Source organism: Sciurus carolinensis, chromosome 10, assembly GCF_902686445.1.
Source record: "Sciurus carolinensis chromosome 10, mSciCar1.2, whole genome shotgun sequence".
Lineage (NCBI taxonomy): Eukaryota > Metazoa > Chordata > Mammalia > Rodentia > Sciuridae > Sciurus > Sciurus carolinensis.
This window is the reverse complement of record NC_062222.1, coordinates 134,968,971-134,988,835: the sequence shown is the minus strand read 5'-3', so window position 1 is coordinate 134,988,835 and position 19,865 is coordinate 134,968,971. Positions and strand designations below refer to the sequence as shown.

At 44.1% G+C, this 19,865-nt stretch overlaps 1 protein-coding gene across 1 annotated transcript in view; it reads left to right on the top strand.

The window, feature by feature from the left end:
• Stx18 (syntaxin 18) overlaps positions 1-19,865 on the top strand; it is a 114,800-nt gene that overhangs the window by 60,657 nt on the left and 34,278 nt on the right. Inside the window, exon 2 of the mRNA XM_047566106.1 lies at positions 5,730-5,797. Coding sequence (XP_047422062.1) covers positions 5,730-5,797 — 68 coding nt within the window. The remainder of the gene's footprint in view (positions 1-5,729; positions 5,798-19,865) is intronic.

Sequence of the window (19,865 nt, the reverse complement as noted above, 5' to 3'; positions counted from 1 at the left end):
GGTGCCGGCACTGACAGAGCCCACACTAGCTCAGCACAGGTGGGCCAGTTCCAACCCTGACATCCTCTCACCTCTCAGGGCCCTGGTTCTTTTCCACTAAGAAAATTATCTGTTTCCACAGGTCTGCTGGGACTAAATGAAACAACCCACTCAACGGTGACTGGCACAGGAGATAGACAATAAATAGTTCATTCCTTTTCCTTTTTATGTTTCTCTTTTAGCTACAGTTGAATTTTTATCTTTAACTGCAGTTTGTGCTAGAAATACAGGATTCTCTATTCTTGTTCATACCCATACTGTTAACTATGTCACCACCTATGTCTGGTGGTGGCATAGTTAATATCAAGTGGCAGTGCAGTCAAACCATAGGTGTGATAAAAACTCTTTTCCATAGGAGACTGTCAGTCGGGTGGAAAATGGTACACTTTATGGGGGCACATGATCATTTTGTGAAGCACATCAGACCACGGCCTCAGTAGATTCTGCATGGTCTAGCTGCCCTCTGAACACCCCTTGAAACCTGGGGAGACCTACTTATTTGCACAAGTAGGTGTCTTGTCCCTCTTTATTTGCTTGTTCACTGCAAATAAAGTATCTGGATGCAGGTATCTGGATGCAGAATGTGCAGTCTTTCAGATCTTTTTGATCCCAACAGTGCTTCAGGGTTTATCAGATCTTGAGGCTTTTCTGTTGGGTTTCTTTCCTTTCTTTTCCTTTTTATTTTTTTTTAATTTATTATTATTATTTTTTTAAACACTTAGGCACTGCTGGGGATACAAGAATGCATAGGTCAGGGATTCTGACCTCACGGAGCTGACTAAAGTCTGGTAGGGTCACAGATAAATACTTCTCATGTAACCTGGACAGTGCAAACAGTGTCTGTCAAATACTGAGGTAGGTGTTCAGGAAGCCATCAGGAGGAAACTGCAAGGATGAGCAGGCTTCTCCCGAAGGAGTGGGGTTGGCTCTCCAGGCAGGGGGAGAGCAGTCACAGGTGTGCAGCAGCACAGTGGGGTGTCCTCTGCTCGTGAGCATCCCTGTCCGTAGCCCTGGCATCTTGTCAGTTGCCTGGTTCCACCGAACTTCACCACGGTCCCTTCCTTTTTCTCATCTCTGGCATCATAATTGTAAGCACACTAGTTTTAAAAGGCAAATGTACTTTCCTTTTTCTCTGATCCACTCCCCAAACATCCCACTGGAATGATTTTTCTCCTTTTAAAAGAGGCAATCTCTTAAGTGTATGCATATTTCTACTTTATCATAAAGTGGCTTGAAATTAGCACTATATAGGGAATCATTAAAAATCAAAGCATACAAGTGTTCTGCCTCTCTGAAAATTAGAAAATTGTAAGGGGCTTGTCTGAATTGTGTGAAATATAATATGGTGTCTTCAGCAGTTCGTTCTAAAAAATAGGACTAAGCCTAATAGTACATAGATCAGAACTTGGCCAAGGATCTCTGTAAAGGTGATGGTGGTGTGCAATTAAACTGTCAAATCATGTTTTGCAAAGACAACTCTATTATGTGATGCTTATTTCTTTTTTTCCCTTTTTCTTATTTTTTACGGACTGCACCTTAATTTGCCATACACTAATGGGGTACCTCATTTCATCTCCATGTTTGTACACGATGTAGACTCATACCATTCATATAATCATACATGTACATAGGGCAATGATGTCTGTCTCATTCTACCATCTTTCATACCCCCCCTCATTTTCTTCTACACAATCCAAAGTTCCTCCATTCTTCTCTCACTCCTCACACCTCCACCCCCATTATATATCATTCTCTACTTAACAGGGAAAACATTCGACCTTCGGTTTTTTGGGATTGGCTTATTTCACTTAGCATGATATTCTCCAATTCCATCCATTTATTTGCAAAGGCCATAATATTATTATTCTTTATGGCTGAATAATATTCCATTGTGTATATATACCACAGTTTCTTTATCCATTCATCTGTTGAAGAGCATCTAGTTTGGTTCCATATTGTGAACTGAACTGCTATAAACATTGATGTGGCTACATCACTGTAGTATACTGATTTTAATTCCTTTGGATACAAACGGAGGAGTGGGATAACTGGGTCAAAAGGTGGGTCCATTCCAAGTTTTCTGAGGATTCTCCACATTGCTTTCCACAGTGGCTACATCAATTTGCAACTCCACCAGCAATGTAAAAGTGTGCCTTTTTCCCCTCATCCACACCAACATCTATTATTGTTTGTGTTCTTGATGATAGCAATTCTAATTGGAGTTAGATGAAATCTGAGTTGTTTTAATTTGCATTTCTCTAATTACTAGATATGTTGAACACTTTTTCATATATTTATTAATTGCCTGTATGTCTTCTTCTGTATAGTGTCTGTCCAGTTCCTTGGCCCATTTATTGATTGGGTTCTTTGTATTTTTGGTGTAAAATTTTGTAAGTTCTTTATAAATTTTGGGGGTAAGTGCTTTATCTGTGATGCTTATTTCTTTGTTATTGATTTGTTATGATTTTTTGGTGCTTGTGTTTAGGAATTTAATAGAAATTCAGAGCTCTCAAATGTCTAAAGAAATCTTAATGCTCCTATGGTTCTTTTCATTCTTGATGTTAAAACATTATCTTATACAGCATACTTATTTTAAGTTTGAGTTATTGTACTGATGTAATTATTAAGTCAGTACTTAACACCTCTTAACTTACCAAGAATTCCATGTAATACTAGACAGCCTTCACTCTATTTTAATAAACTCACTTTATAAAAATCTGCCATTACAGAGCACCTGAAGCTGGGATCACATTTGTTAGACTTGAACTGAAACCACTTGTTTTGTCAGATGCCGAGGGGCTTCCTGTTCCTGGCAGTCATCCCCTTCACGTTTGTTCTGCTAGTTTTCAGACCAAAGCCAGCTAAAAATGGGGAGCAGGGGCAAAGGAGGGCCGATCCAGCCGTGTAGTAGATTTCTTTGTACCTTTTTAAACATTTTATGGAAAGTTTTATGACTCATAAAAAAATTGTTATGGTGATTAAGGCTCTAAGTAGATGTATTTGTTTCTTATTGCCACTGTAACAAATTATCATAAACTTGTGGCTTAAGACAATGCAGAGTCACTGTCTTGTACTTCTGTAGTTCAGATGTCCAAAATGTGACTCCGTGGGCTAAAATCTGGATTTCACCAGGTCTGTTCTCTTCTTAGGGGCTCTGGGGAGGGTCTGTCCTCTAGCCCTCCCCGCATCTAGAGTCATATTACTGTGATCTCTTCTGCCTCCTCCTTCCACATTTATGGTCCACATTTAAGGACCCTTGTGATTACCTTGCTACCTGGATAATCCAGGATAATCTTCTTATTTTAAGGTCAGTTGACCAACAACCTCAATTCATCTGCTACTTAATTCTTTTTGCCATGTAACGTATTCAGTTTCCAGGAATTAGGAGCTGGTCTTCTTTCAGGAGGAGGGGGGCCCAAAAAGCATGATTCTGTCTTTCACAATAGGTATAATCCCCCTGAGATTATTCAGTATCCACTGTTTTAACATTCAGTAAATGCTTTCGAGGCTCTGCTTTGTACCAGGAACTGTGCCTGATGAGGTCTAGGGAGAGAGAGAGAGGACTGTTTTCCCTCCAGGAGCTTCTAGGTGCTGAGACAGATGCTTGGCTGTGTTTTATCATGGAGTAGGATCGGCTATAGCTGGGATTGGCATGAGTGTGGAGAGGAGACAAGAATCTTGAAGGGGAGGAGTTTGCCCTGGAGAGAATGTGCATGAGTTGTCCCAGGGCGGAGAACCACTCCATGTGCAAGAGTCAGGAGCCCTAGAACTTGGACCCTGGAGTGTGGCAGGGAGCCTGGCAGGGCCAAGACCACTGGGGACTTTGGGACACAACTGTGAAGAGCCTTAAATGCTGGGGGTGTGGGGTTGTATGGACTTGCTGCCTTTAGTTAAGCCTTGAGTTTTTTCCTTGGTGGCCCTTTAGCAAATCAGCCAGCAGAGTTGCTTCTTTGGCTGCTGTGTATTTGGAAAGCAGACCTCACCCCATGTATCCTACCTACCTGCCTCCCTTGCTCGCTCCTTTATTTGGTTTACCTGTCCCCTGTCAGGGGCCCCTAAGAGTTTTTGACCCCCGGTAGCAGGGGTTGCAGGTAAGGGGGTGGAAATCACTGAAGGTTTTAAGATGGAAGAGTCACCTGATGAAATCTTGTATGTAGTGCAGTAAGACATTGCTTGCATGTCTCTTAACTTTTTCCCCAAACTTATAAAGTCAGATTCCATGATGCAGCTTAAATGGAAAATAGGAGCAGGACTGTGAAGAAGGCAGCTGTGACGTCCTGAGCTTGAATTCGAGCTCTGCTCCTCGCTGAGTATATGAGCTGGACCAGTCAGTCAGCTTCTGTAAGGCCAGCCTTCCCACACTGGCTCATGAGACCAGGATAACCAGCAGGGCTCTTGGGAAGAGAGAGCCTGGGGATGTTGTTTATCTGTTAAATAGCACAAAATAGCACAAAATATTTTAGCCATGCTTATTTTCTTTCTTTGGGCTGTGTTCTTAGGGTACCTATCTGAACTGCAGTTATAATAGTCTAGACTGTGTGGGAAATTTAACTGAACCCCTGCAAGTTCGACCTGTCTCCAGACAAACCAAGAATGTTTTTTTTGTGTGACAGATGCAATTTTATATTTTGACATATTCTCATTCCATAAATGCTTATTGATCACCTTCTGTTCTTGTGCCTAGAATTGCAGGGAACACTGTACAGCCTCTCCTTGCAGAATTCATAATGTCCCAAGAGAAATGTGTGTAAAAGTGAAGTCAAAGTACATAGATGCATATAATTGAGTGTGCCAAGTGGGTGGTTTGCAGAAATCCTTTTAAGCTGAGAGCAAAGTGAAAATTAGCTTGAGTTGGCCTGACAGCAAAACTCTATGTGTGGAAGAAAAGAAAATTCAGTAGACCTTTCAAGGCTGGAGCATGCGTGTTTGGCAGGAGTACAGAGGATGTGAGTAGGGACTGGAGCGAGCAGTGGCCAGAGGACAGAGCAGGCCTCCAGTTCATCACCCTCTCCTTCTGGAAACACTTCTGTCCCTGGCAACTCTGATCCCAGTTTCTCCCTGCCTCTCTTTCTTAATTTTTAAAATTTTGAATCCTGAGCTCCACACACAGTGTGGAGCATGGCGAGGCTTCAGAGTGGGTTTCTGTTGTAGAAGTCGTCCAGCACGACACAGCTCTGCACCTGTGCTTGGTGTCTTGTTGCTCCTCCTTAGCCGAGTCAGAGGGAAAGCAGAGATTTGCTGCCCAGGAATAAACCATGCCCCCGGATCTTTTCTCTAACTCTGCAGCACCATGGGCCCTACTTATACACCTTTAGCTTCACCCCTAGAATCCGTCTCCTGCAACACATAGGAGAAGGAAAGCCTGCTTGTCAAATTGTAGGTAGAAGACACACAGATGGTGCTGTGTCTGGTTGCTAGACAGGTGTTATCTCAGCTAGTCTCTGTATTCCTTAGAGATCACTGTTCTCATGTAGATCACAGCAGTGAGAGGTAGAAGGAACCTTTCACAAGAGAGGAGCCGGGCCAAGGAGTGTTAGCAGGTCAGTGGCTGCATGACTAAAACCCAAATTGCTCAGTTCACAGTTTCACATTCTCTGCAGCCTGCATTCAGTTCTCTGTTAATTTGATTTTCATGGCATTAGTGTAATCTATGTATAAGAACTGCTCTCTTTCTTTCTTTTTAATTTTAGATTTCTCACATTGGCAAACTGAGAGATTTTCTTCTGGAACACAGGAAAGATTACATTAATGCTTACAGGTAAGTGCTTTCTTTTGGGGGGGGGGGCTAGGGCTTGAATGGCTGTGTTCCTATCTAACCCCGTGTTCCTTTTGAGCTTTTTGTCCTCATTTTTACTTGACAATTCAGAGCTGTAATGAGGAAGATCAGTATAGCAGTGGAAGAGCATCTGCAGAACAGAAGAAAACTCACAACCAGGGTGCTGCGCGTCCCCATGGTCATGATGTCACAACAGCAATATCTTCTGGTCTGTTTGTGTCTCCGTGGGTGCCATTATCTCCTAGCAAATGACACTCTGATTTCTTACCAGAGCAGTGCATGAAACTGGGACATGTCTATTTCTATCACCGGAACCTGTGGAGAGACAAGGTTTTTAAGGCTCCTTGGCTCTCTTTGCCTATATCTTGCTGTCCCAGCCTATGACACTGGCTTTGCTGTTTGAGTGGTTCCATCCTGCACCTTCATTTCACTGGGTTGGGCCTCTCTTGCCATTTCCAGTCTCGTCCTCCTGACCTCCTCCTTCTTGTCTTTCTCCCAGGCTTCGGACACTTGCTAGAGACATCAACAAGTCTTGGCCTTCGTTTCTTAGGGCTGAGAAGTACTTTTATTTAGCCTCTAATGTAACTCATGGTCACATTCCTCCTGTGACTAGGTCCCTTTTTCTACTCAGCAGCCATTGCCTTTTGAAATCGTCCCCTGGATTATGTCACCCTCTGTGTAGACCCAGCTTGAATACCCACTGCTTCTCAATGTCAGCAGCAGCCTCCACACCATGGCCTTGCCTCTTCTCATCCCTTTCACACCCTGCCCCTCAGGCCACCACCTCCTGCTGTAGTGCCTGGCATGCCAGCCTTCCTGGAAGGCTCCCTGCCTGTTCCTGCTGCGGGCACAGGCAGCTGGTGTTCTTCCTCTTCCCACGGTGGTCTTTTTTCAAATGTTAGTGCTCCACTTTAGCGCTGTGCCTTCTGGGAGGGTGTCTCAGACCACCTTTTATACAGTACATCTCTGAGTTTTTGTTTGTTTCTGTACCCTATTTTTTTCTTAACAAATCATGATTTGTGATTATTCAACAATAATAATACAGTTTACTATCTATCTATGTGAACAATTTTTAAGTTTCATGAGACTAGAGATTTTGTCATCTTTCCATTCTCGTTTCCATAGTGCCTTACCCATACTTGGCACTCACTAAATGTATGTCAGTGAATTAATGAATTAATCCCTCCTGGTCCTACTAAAGTCCATGATGAGCTGGGTGCAGTGGTGCATGCCTGTAATCTCAGTGGCTTGGGAGGCTGAGGCAGGAGGATCACAAGTTCAAAACCAGCCTCTGCAACTTAGTGAGGCCCTAAGCAACTTAGCAAGACCCTGTCTGAAAATTAAAAAAGGGCTGGGGATGTGACTCGGTAGCTAAACACCCCTGGGTTCAATCCCTGGAACTAAATAAAGTCCATTATGAGCCCAGTGTTTCTCAACCACAGGTGATTTGGAGGGACACTTGGCAATGTCTGAGGAAAAAGGAGGAATTATCTGGCTCACAATGTCAGGTGTGTTGATGTTCTCCAGGTCAGCCTTGCCACCTTGATCGATGCAAGTTAACTTACTCATGCAAGGAAAATTTGTTGAATGCATGCTCAGTACCTGGTACTATTCTAGATTCTTTGGGCACCTAAGGGAATAAAAAATACAAATATTGCTTCTCTGCAACCTGCTTTCTAGGGGGCGGACAAAAACAAGCACTAGGTCCTGTGGAGCAGATAAAGTGGAGTGAGGTCCTGGGGCCTGGGGTTGCTGGGGAAGGTGGGTGGTCTTTAGCAAGGATCAGGATGGTCCCCCTGAGATGCCTCCCAGCCTGCTCCTCTGAAGTTCGGAATGTGGTGGGACTTCTTGCTCCTGATTCCCTGCTCCTTCCCTTCTTTTCACCTGCTGTACATACACATTTCTCTTCTGCTTCTGAGGGAACTGTCCTACTTGGGTTCCTCATCTCATCACTTCCGCTTCTGGAACCTTGCTGCATTCCCAATTCCCCTCTAGTTTTGACGATCAGGCTTTTTTCATCTTCCTTCAGCTCATGCACTTGACCTCGCTTCCTCCTTAAGCCACATACACTGTCACTTCCTGTTTCGTTCTAGAGCCAAACAAGGGGAGAAAGTCTACCTCAGGGAATAACCATCCTGTAAAGGGCCAGACAGGAAGTGCATTAGGGTCAGGGGGCTGCATATGCTATCACATACTCATCTTGGTTTTCTTTTTTTTGTTTTGTTTATTGTTTTTTACAGACTTAGAAACATGTAAAAAGTCCTCCTTATCTGACTGTATAGAATCAAGCCTGTGGGTTGGAGCCTGTGGGCTCACTGGCTATAGGTCGCTGACCCCTGATACCTGATCCTTTGCTTCCTCACCATTCACTCTGCCTCATGCTGAAGGTAGAGCTTGGTATCCATCACTTTCTGAGACTTTCTCCCGCAGCTCATCTATGCTTTCAATCACCAAAATTGGTGACTTTTTCTCAAACTTAGTATAAATGGAGTCACATAGTACACTCTCACTGTATTGACCTTCTTTCACAGGAGGTGCTGCTGGGAATATCACTAGTTTGGTTTTTTCCATTACTGTTATTTTTTGAAATATTCTATTGTTTGAAATTACCACAGTTTGTTTATCCATTTATCTAACAGGGAAAATTGGATTGTTTCTAGTTTCAGGCTATTATGAATAAGCTGCTGTGTGTGAACAGCTTCTGCAAGGCTTTTTGTGGATATATGTATGCATTTCCCTGGAATAACTACCTAGGAATGAAAGTGCTGGGTCACACACACACAGCAGGTGTGTGCTTAGCTTTGTGATAAATTACCAGTTTGCAAAGTGGTGTTGCTCCCTCATTAGCAGTATGTAGGACTGCAGTTGCTCTGTAGCCTTGCTGACATTTAGTTGTACGGTCTTTTCATTTTAAGCACTATTGATAAATAAAGTGTGAAATAGCATCTTGTGTTTTAAACATGTGACTCTAATGATAATGACAGTGCAGACCTCAACAGCCCTTTCCAGCACTCCGCTCTGCTACAGCCTTCGACCCTGCTGACCACCATCAGTTCGGTAAAATCCCTTATTCCCTTGACTGCTGTTATGCAATAACTTGTTCATCTCCAGGATCACGCAAGGAAAACAAAATCCATGGATGCCCTAGACCCTTAGATAGAATGGCATAGAGTTTGCTTATAACTTGCCCACATCCTCCTGTTTATCTTAGGTTATCTCTGGATTACTGATGGTGCCTAATACAATGTAAATGATATGTAAATAGTTGTGTTACTGCATTGTGTAGGGAATGATTAGAAGCAAGTCAGTGCATGTTCACTATAGATGCACTTATCTTTATCTGAATATTTTCAGTGCACAGTTGGTTGAATCCTATGTGAATGCATATACAAATATGGAGGAGGACCCATTGTATTTGGGTCCCCTGACTACTCCTTTTTTAGTCTTTGTCCTTCCATCTATCCTAAAAGAATTCCAGAGCTCTGTTTGTGACCCTTTTGTCTTATCTGTCTCTACTTTGCATTACAAAAAAACCCTGTCATTATCATTTATCTACCTACCTTTACCAACACACTCAGCCCCTCTCCTGTCCCTCCTGAATGCTTACTGTGTATTAGAAACTATGCTAAGCACTAACAGTATTTCATCTCATTTGGCCTACACATCAGCCCTGTGAGGGCGACATTGTCATTGGGCCTGTTTGACAGGAAGGAAACTGAAACACAGATGTGAAGGAACCTACTGAATTTCACACAGCTGGCAGTGGCTTGGCAGGGCCCAGTGGCCTGGCACCAGACCCTTCACCACTGCATTCTTATCTTTCTTGTCCTCTCTCACCACTGTGCCTTCAAGCATGTCATAGCCACAGACTCCCTCAGTTCCACATTGCCACTGTCTTACCTACAAGAATGCGTGGGCAGTCCCACCTTCACCAGTTGCTCTGGAGTGCTTTAGTGCAGTCTTTGTTACTGGCCTCTTCTGTTTGTTCCAAACTCCTGCTCCTTGTCCCTCCCTCTCCCCGTTTGTCCCTAAGGCACGGATGCAGCCATCATCGATGTGGTCATACAGTTCCCCTCCTCGGATCCCTTCTCTTTGCCTGCAGACACGTCTATCCTTCTTAGATAAGTAGCACTTCATCACCTCGCCCATGTGTCCATCCCCTCTTCCTGTGGCTGCATTCAGAGGCACTTGGTTCTGCGTGCAGGCCTTCGCTCACACCACTTGTCTGCCTGTTGCCCTTTGCTCCACTGCATGCATCTCACACATCCACCTCTCCATCCTGAAAGGCTCACTTCTAACCACCACCTTCTTCCAGAGCTTCCCAGGCCTTCCTTTCTATTTGAAAGCTGTCTCCCCTGCCTCTGAATTCTTGCATCTCTTTTTCTGTATAGCAGAAGCAGCTTAGGTTGCTTCTCACTTGTGCCTGGTATAAGAATTATTTCTCCATGTTCTCTTCTACCACGTTTCTTGGGTGAGGAACTCTTGTTCATCTGTGTTTGACAATGCCAAGATTTGATCAGTTCATTGAGTCATCATTTGATTCATTCTGCAGATCTTTACTGTCTACCCTGTGCCACACACCATGCCAGGCATGGAGTATAAAATAGCACAGGCAAACATGGCACTCCTTTACCTTCACAGAGTTGTGAAAGGATTCATAAATACAGGCAGCATTGTAGATAGGACAGGTACTGCAAAAATAGAGGGGAGGTGACTTTGAGGAATTCATCCTTGTCAGGGAAAGGGTCCTTGAAGAAGCGCTACATGAGCTGATATAGGAAGGAGTAGGAGTTATCCTGGTAACCAATGGAAGGAAGGGAATTCAGTTCAAGGTAGCCCACAGGCAGACCTTTGGAGACAGTGTCTGCCCTCTTATGAAACAGAGGCATGAAAGGGAGTTCCCCACTTAGTGACTGTTTATTGAACAGGTAGAGAAATGGTGTGAGCCTCCTAAAATGCCACTTGGAAAGACGAGGTCGATTTTAAAAGAGAAAGCCTTTTGACCACAACTTCCAAAATGGCTTGTGGGGTAGAGTCCAGGTCTCCACATGGACAGCAGCATTGCAGCGAGGGGCCCTAGCCCAGCTCTCCCCTCCTCTGCGTTCCTCCTGGCCCAGCGCAGCATCTCAACATGGAACTCATTTCCAGGTGTGTCTTGTGGAGTAGGGGAAGAATTGGGTTTGATATAGGAGACGACCTCATTAGGAGCATCTTTTTAGGATTTCATCTGTATGAAACAAAGTGTATTTTATACTTCAAAAACTTTTCTCTCACAAACTTTGAAAATATAAAAAAAAATCTTCTGCATTTTCTTAACGTCATCAATAGATACAAAAATGGAAATGCTTCATAGAAATACTCCAACAGAGAAAATACTATATCTCAGGTGATTTTATTTTTATTTTATTTGTTTTTATTTTTTATAGTACTGGGAATCAGCCAGGGCCTAGTGTATGACAGGCAAGTGATCTATCAAGGAGCTACAGCCCCAGTCCCCCAGGGGAATTGTAGCTAAGTCCTGATACTTTTGTCTACTTAATTAATTACTTTTCACATAGGAAATTTCATTTGTATTTTGAAACACACTAAAATAATTATTCTGATGCATAGAACCAAGAGAACCTTATGTTTAACCTCTCAGTTAAAAGATTTGTTAAACGCTAGATGGCAGTGTAAATTTTATTTCTAAAGGTGTGTATATATATTAAGTAGTAATTTGATGGGCCATTAAAATGGAAGCTACAACAACTTTGGGAAACTTTACAGAACTGTTATAAACCTGTCAATTTCTACCTCCTTTCTTCAGTATCTAACAACTTAGGTTAAAGATGCAGTTGTGGAGACCTTTTATGCAAGTCCATTATTAACTTTCCTTTGCCTTGAAAAGCTGTCAGGAAGGGTGAAGGCTGTGAATGTTGGCTTGGCTCAGGGCTCCCTTGAAAGCCTGAGAATCTGAGAGGACCATTTGGTCTTCCAAAAGCAGTATCTCCCTCTAAGCAGAGGTTGGCGGGCCGCATATGGGGCCCAGCCCTGCCTGTGTCTGTCCAGCCTATCGGCTGAAAGTAGACTCACATTGTTAAATGCTTGGAGAAAAATGATAATAAGACTTGACCACACAGAAATTGTATGAAATTCAAATTTGAGTATCTAGGCAGGGTTTTATTGGCACATAACCACCCCATTCGTTTGCGTATTGTCTGTGACTACTTGGACCACCACTACAGAGCTGAGTATCTGTGCAGACCCAAGACCCACAAAGTCTGACGTATTTATATCTGGCCTTTTCAGAAAGTGGACCAACAAGGGGAGTGATACTCACTAGGAGTAGTCAAGAGGTTCAGAGGAGACGATGTGATTGAAATTCAGGAGAGGAAAAGTAGAGTGACTGTGCTAGGGTGTGATTCTGCAGCTGTGCTGCTTGTTTGCTTTTTGGTGCCAGGGATTGAACCTAGAAGTGCTTAACCACTGAACCACACCCCTAGCCCTTTTTTATTTTTATTTTTTTTAATTTTGAGACAGGGTCTCACTAAGTTGCTGAGGCTGACTTTGAACTTGCGATCCTCCTAGCATTGGAATTGCAGGCATGCACCTCTGCACCCTCATAACTGCACTATTGCGTTTTGATTATAACAGTGGTGTTGAGGCAGGCTCCCTCAACCTGGGCTCTGCCCTCCACACTATATTTCCGTGTTCTGTTGTCTCAGTCCAGCTGGTCGAGGGCCCAAACCTCCCCTTTCCCAGATGCAATAGGAAGGAGCAGCTGTGGGTCTGGGATCAGGTGGGACCAATCCCAACTTCTCCACTCCTCGCTGTGAGGCTCGAGCGCGTCACTTACCCATCCTTGAGCATCACGTAGAACTCTAATTCCTAAAGCGTTCTTTGTCTTGACCAGCCCATGGCCTTGTTACAGAAACTCGGTCTTCTGTGCATTTTTTTGGTGCCATGGTTCATTAACAACCCATGCTCTGAGTTCCACTTCTACTCTGGCTTTGGTCCCTCTGAAAGAACATGGGCTTTGTGGCAGCCACACCTTAAGTTCCAGCCTCACCTCTGTCATGTGTTAGTCACATGAGTGAATACAGTTCAACACCTTTGTGCTTGTTTTCTTTCTGATAAAACTTGGATAATGTGAGGATTAGGTGAGATGTGTGTGAGAGCTCCTGGCTCATGGAGCTCCCTTGACAAATGGTAATTAAGCTGGAACCCCATGAACTTGAGGAGGCGGGTTATTGAACCATTTCCTATGGGGTGGGGTAATGGAGAGAAGGAGGAGGGAGGAGGGAAAGACTGAGGATGCGAGTCACACCAGTGACATCAGCTTTGTCAGAGACGATGAAGAACAACATCTTTACCAACTTCAACATTGGTTGGTAGACATCTGAGGTCTACCAGATGGGTGGGTGACCTTGTGATCCTCAGGTGATCCTCAGGTGGGTGGACTTGCTCAGCTGTTGGTACCACTGAACAGTCACAGTTCCTGGAACCCAGACAGCAGGGCTGTCTTTTTGTAGCCTTTGAGAGGAACAGAGCAGAATCTCTGCTGCCTACAGGTGGCAGCAGAGAGAAAGGAATGGTGGCTAGGTGTGTGTCCGGTTCCTTTGGCATGAGTGCCAGAGAAGTTCCTGCTTCTCCCACTGGGGAGAGGTGAGGAGAGGAGAGGTGTCACTCTGGGGAAGCTGATCCAGACAGAAACACCAGAAACATTCCCACTGCTGACCCTTTCTCTCCGGGGGACAGAGGCCACCCCATGACCTCCCATCAGACTCTGCAGGTAGCAGACTGTTTGTAGCCTTTCTTTTTCAGTACCTCTTCCTCCCAGTGCAATGTGCTGGCCTTGACCTGCTCCTAGGAACATTTTATTTGGACTCTAATCCTGGAATTGAAAGAATATGTGTAGAAATATTGCCTTTAGACCTAGGAGACTTTGTTAGTTTGACATAATTAGGAAGCTATAATTTTTTCCAGAATGTAGAGCTCAGACTTTATTGACCCATTTAATTTTTTTTAATAATGACATTTTACTAGGCAGAACAGCATGCAACCTACGTAGCCTCTGGCTGGATCTCTGAATGATCTTAATTAAAAATAGTTTCTCCACTTCTGGTACATGTACCTTTTCCACAATATCCTGGCAACAAAACATACCAATTAGGAGAAAAACTTTCTTGGTTTCTGTTGTTGCTATTGAAAGAAGAATAATACTATCTATTTCCAATTTAAAAGATGTGTGTGTGTATATGTATGTGTGTGTGTGTGTGTGTGTGTGTCCTAAAGGAACATCACCTTTTAATTGAGTAATAAGCTTTATCAAATTAACCTTTGGACCTTTTTCAATTTCACTGAACTGAGTTTCCATTAAATCAAAATAATAGAGTAGGAGGATGTTAATCTAGTGTCCTTGGAATTAATCGTATATAGGTCTGCTCTATCCACAGGGTGTGTACACTTGGAAGTGAGTACCCTTCTGATTTATGAGCCCCTGATCCCTTTAGCATCTATTTCCGACAAGCTGGTTTCTAGGAGGGACAGTGTGAGGCTTATGGTGCCTCTGCTACCACTCTGATTCCCCTGAGAAGAAAGGCCAGATGTGGCTTGACCCTGTTCAGCCAGACAGGTGAGTAGATCAGGGTGCGAAGGAGCATTGGCATGGGGAAATGCTTTTCTCTCACTCTTCAAGTTCACCGAGAAGAGGAACATTAATTCCCCAAGAGACTGTGGACTTCCCCTCTCCTCCTAGTTCTCCCCCCAGAAATGTGAAAGTGGAGTAGGAATGGGAAAGGGTCCGTGCCAAGGGAGGAGAGGATGCCGATGGGGACTGGGAGAAGAGCCCTGTGCTTTGCTTGTCCTTTTCTCCTGTAGAGGGACCTGTCCTCAGGCTGAGCGTGTTCCCTGCTGTGTGTGTCTTAAGTGTTCTAGAGGAGGTTCTGGATGGGCAGTACCAATAGGCGTTGGGGTTGGAGGTGAGGAATCAGCTCAGAAGAGTCTTAACTAGAGTACAGTTGTAGCCACACATTAGCCACATTCTCTAGTTTGGCCTTATCTATTGATTTAGTTCATTCAGAAAATATTTGATTATTGATTTATCAGCCTGCATTGTTTTTGGTGATACAGATACAGCAGTGAACAGGCAGACAATAGTCCCTGCCTTGTGGAGGTGGAGCTTAAATTTTTTTGTGGTGTGAGGGGACCTAGACTAATATTGGATGTTGGGATAAGTATCAGTGTGGGGAGGAGAGAGGGGAGGGCATAGAAAAGATCAGAAGGCGTACAGTTTTGTAAAGGTGAGTTAGGGCCTCATTAAAATGGTAACATTGACTCAGTGCCTAAAAGAAGTGAGGAATCAATCTGTGTGGTGTCTGGGGAAAGAGCATCCCAGAAAGAGGAAACAGCCAGCAAGACTGAGGTCCTGAGATGGACCGTGCCTGCAAGGTTGAGGGACTAGAGGGGACCCGGGTGACTGGAGCCAGAGTGTGGGAGCAGAGGTGAAGAAGAGGCCAGAGACACAGCAGGGCACAGGTCTTGTAGTTCATTTTAAGGATCTTGTAAGGACCTTGCATTTTACTCTTTGGTAAGAGGCCATTGTGAGGTCTGTGCAAAGGAGTAATAGGATTCAACTAACTCTCTAACAGAATCAGCATGGTCAGTATATTAGAGCAGATTGAAGAGAGGTGGGGCAGAAGTCACAGACCCCACAGGAGGCCACCATTACAGTCCAAGTGGGAGGCGTTGGTGGCATGCACTACAGAGGCAGCAGTGGATGCGACCGTGGATAAGAACAGGCAGGTTCTGGGAATATTTTGAAGGTAGAGCCAATAAGATATGCTGATGGGTTAGATGTGAACTGGGGAAAAAAAAGAAGAGCTACAGATGACCCCAAGTTTTGAGTCCTGAGCAACTGGAAAGGTGGGAATTGCCTCCAGCACCGAGGGGGAGGGTGCTAGAGGAGTGTGTAAGGAGAGGCTCAAATTTGGACATACTCGCAGTACAGATGGAACATCTGAATTGTGATGTTGGACAGGGAGTTGGATACATGTCTCTCAAGGTCAAGGAGAGGTCTAGATTGAAAATAGAAACTTGGGACTTGTCAGTGTGAAGCTATGAGACAAGTGAATGCACCAACGTGGCAAGTGCAGGTAGATAGTGAAGAGATGCAGGACCCGGGCCATGAACCGCCCATCGTAAAGTGGTCAGGACTTCAGAGGTGTTAAGAGGGCTGAAAACAAGCAACTGGAGAGGGAAGAGGGTGGGACCCTGTGCTGTCTTGAGGGCAGCAGAAGAAAACCAGCCGAAGAGGAGGAGGGAACCGATGGGAAAATAAGAAAGTAAGGTGTGTACTGAGCACTGGGCAGTAGCTGGTGATCACTGCTGACACCAGAGTGAGGAGGCTAAGAGCTTGGTTGCGTCAGGTCCGAGAGAGAGTGGCCAGGAAAGCGGGGAGCCAGAATGGAAGCATTGCTAAGAGAAATTTTACTAAAAAGGGGAGAAAACTGGGCAGTAGCTAGTAGGGGAGATGGAATGGAATTGGAGGTTTGGTTTGGTTTTAAAGTTGGAAAAAATAACACCATGTTTGTAAGTAGGTAGGAAATATCCAGCAGGCAGGAATATTTTGATATTAGTAACTAATAAATACATACAGTGATCACTCTGTGACAGACAAAGTCTAAGCACTGGATGCACACAGTAATTCATCTAAGCTTAGTGGTGAAGGAGAAAGGAGAAGTGCCAGGGTCGGGCTAGCCCAGGTGGAGGGAGTGGCTGTCCCCAGGAGATGCTTCCATAGAAGCAGGAGAGGGGGTGTCTGTGGGCCCAGAGGAGGAGGCGAGGAGGAGCTTATGGGACTTCTCAGAAAACTGGAAGCTGCTTAGTCACTGACACAAGATGGGAAAGGAGATGTGGGCAAGTTGAGGGGACTGGAGGTGTGATGTGAGATGGTCATCCAGGAGAGGGGCAAGCAAAGAGACATCAGCATCATTGCAGGTGCCATTGGGGAGCAACTTAGGGTCGTGACAGCATCTCCATCTGTCTGATTCCCACTTGACCTACACTCGCCTTGCTGGAGAGCTTGTCCGCACTGCTGCTTATCTGCTACTGGCCACATCAGCTCTGACTCCAACTGTTTCTTCTCTCGTGGCCTCTACTCCTGACCTTCTTCCATGGGCCAGGTTTGCCTGGTAGCCCTGAGAAGATTAAAACAAAAAGAATCAGATAAATAAGACCCAAGCAGACAAGTATTTCTGAGCACTCAATAATGAAGACAGTCTGCTCTGCAGTCTTTGCCGACACCAGTCTTTCCTCACTTGAGCTTATGAGGCCCTAGGTAGCATTTCCTTGCTTCTGAACTATCTTCAGCCCAGGCTTAGATTTGTGGCCCTTGTACTGTATGTCACAGTAACTTTTTTCTTTCCCCTTAATACATTGTAATACTCTGGCCTGGGATTCCTGCATTTACCTTTATAAGCTCAGCTTTTCCGTTGGCCACAGAATAAAACTCCTTGACTCCCTGAAGGCCACCAAGGGCTCATCCCTTCCACCTGTCCTGTGTCCACCTGTTTGAATCACACACTGTTCTTCAAACTCAAGATTCTGCTTTTGCCTCCCATGGCCACATCTGCCTTTCAAGAAGAGTTCATAGGTGGTCTTGTTCCCAGTTAACCAGGAGAGTACGTACACACTTTTCTAAACCCTCCTGCCTTTTATGGTATGAGAGATGCCCTAGGGAGGGTTGTGACATCTGAGATCCAGAGTAGGCTGCCCTGGGTCACAACCCAGCTCTGCTGATGACTGCTGGATAGCCTTGCAAGTTGTGTAACCTCTCTGTGCCTCAGTTGCTGCATGTGTAAAATGGGAATTTACAGTGGTACCTACCTCGTAGAACTTGGGGAAGCAGGAGGCAAATGTACATGAAGCCCTTAGAAAAGTAGCTAGTGTCGATGGTGAGAAGTGTCCACAGCATCAGCCTTTGTTATGCTGTGTGAAGATGTATATCAACCTTAGGTGTTACCTGTTGTAGTACAGTATATTGAAAGCAGGGTCTACATTTTGTTCCTGTGTCCCAGACAGTAACTGTGTAATTTCATAAAGCACATTGGATGGATAGATTCATTTCATAACATACATAGTATATGCCCAATATGCATTATGAAATTAATCTGTTAATTTAATATCTATAGCAAAAACAAGGTTGTAGTGCATGACTTCCACCCATACCTTTCAGTAACCTTCACAACAGTGTGTAAAACATTCTCTTCTCTATCCTCAGGAACTGTCAAGTTGTACATTAAATTAATAGACAGAAGAACTTCATGGTATTTTGTTATTTTAAACTTGTCCTTTCTTAACATACTAATCAATGAAATACAAAAATAAATGTTCCTTTAAATTTCAGAACCAGGGAATAAACTTTTACCACCCAGCTTTTTTCCTCCTCTCTCCCTGAAGTAAATTGCCTAATCCAAACTGATACCTAACATAGTTCCCTTTAATTGAGTCTAATAGTTAGAGAAATTGAGATCTGTAATAAAATTATCTCTCTGTACATAATAAAGGAAATAAAATTAAACTTTGATAAATTTATCTGTGCACGTCCTATGAGGATATATTTTTGGAAATATTTGACAGATACTTAACCTTTTTAAAAAAGTAATAATTTTGTTAGAACTTAATTTGAAACTACATCATCAGGAAGATTCATTACTTTGATGACTGTTTTCAAATGCCCACCATAGACCTAGTGCTGTTCTTCAAATATCATGGGAACATTGAGTTAGAATCCTCTTCCCACCAGCCTGTCTCCTGTGTATGAGTCCCTGTGTGTGGCCCTGCACCTTAACGTCTTTACTTCCAAACCTGTGTCCTCTTCTGTTTTCCATGGCTTTGTTTGCCCTCACGCAAACCCAGAGCTCGCTCTAAGCTGCTCCTGTCTGCCTCTGTACCAGGCAGTCAGGCCTCAGATTTGTCCTCACTCCCCATGGACACTGTCTGGGCCCAGGCTTTCTTCAGCTCTTTCTGAATTCTAGCAGTGGTCTCTTAGACCATGATTGAGGGCATCGAGTTTCATCTTTCTCCAGGCCATTCACCACAGAGGAACCATGCAAAGTAAAACCCCCTGTTCAGAATCCTTCAGAGGCTGTTCCCATTGACTACACCAGTGATCTCAGCTTTGGTATTGTAGGGACGCCGATTCAGTTGACAGTGGAGTATTTGTATTTTGTATGATCACTGTTTTTGGAAAACCTCTTGATACTGGAGTAACAACTATTGCAGAGTAATAATTTAAAATACATATATACTTATTCATCATAACACCATCCACATTCATTAGAAAAACAGGGTTAACATAATGCTAGACACATTTGGTGCAGAGATAGTGACCGCATGCATGTGATGTACTGCCTCTTTGAAGTGATCCTGTGTGCCACAGAGGTCCATCGCCATTGCTTGATTTCAGTGGAACCAGCCTGTTTGCGCCTTCCCTTCACTCAGATGTGCTCTGGTGTGGAGCCAAGGTGACATGGTCATTCTGACTACCACCTGAAGGTTGGGAATTCTGTAGCTGATCCTTGCTGCTGTGTTCTGTGGGTGCCTTCCTTTCCCCATATGAACTGGCCACTCCCACTTTGGATTCCAGGTCCACTTCCACACCAGGGCCACTCACCACAGTTCCTTGCACTCCCTGTTTCTGTGTCAGTCACTCCTATAGTTCAGTACTCTCTGTGGGGGTTGGTCCCGAGATTTGCTTAGCTTAGAGCCCCTGGCCCCTGACCCAGTGCCTGACGTGTGTAGGTCCAGTATATAAGTGAATGAATGAATAAATTGTGAGAATTAAGTGTGTACATAAAATACCTTTAAGACACTGAGAACAGCATGTGGCATATAGTAAGGACTTGGCTCACATTAATGCACCCACTGTGTGCCAGGCACCTTTTTAGGTGTTAGGGAAACAAAAGCGGACCAGACACACACAGTCCTTGTTTCATGAAGCTTGCATTCTGCTGAGTAGAGAGACATGAATACTTACTATTTCAGGGAATAATAAACAATAAAGAAAAAT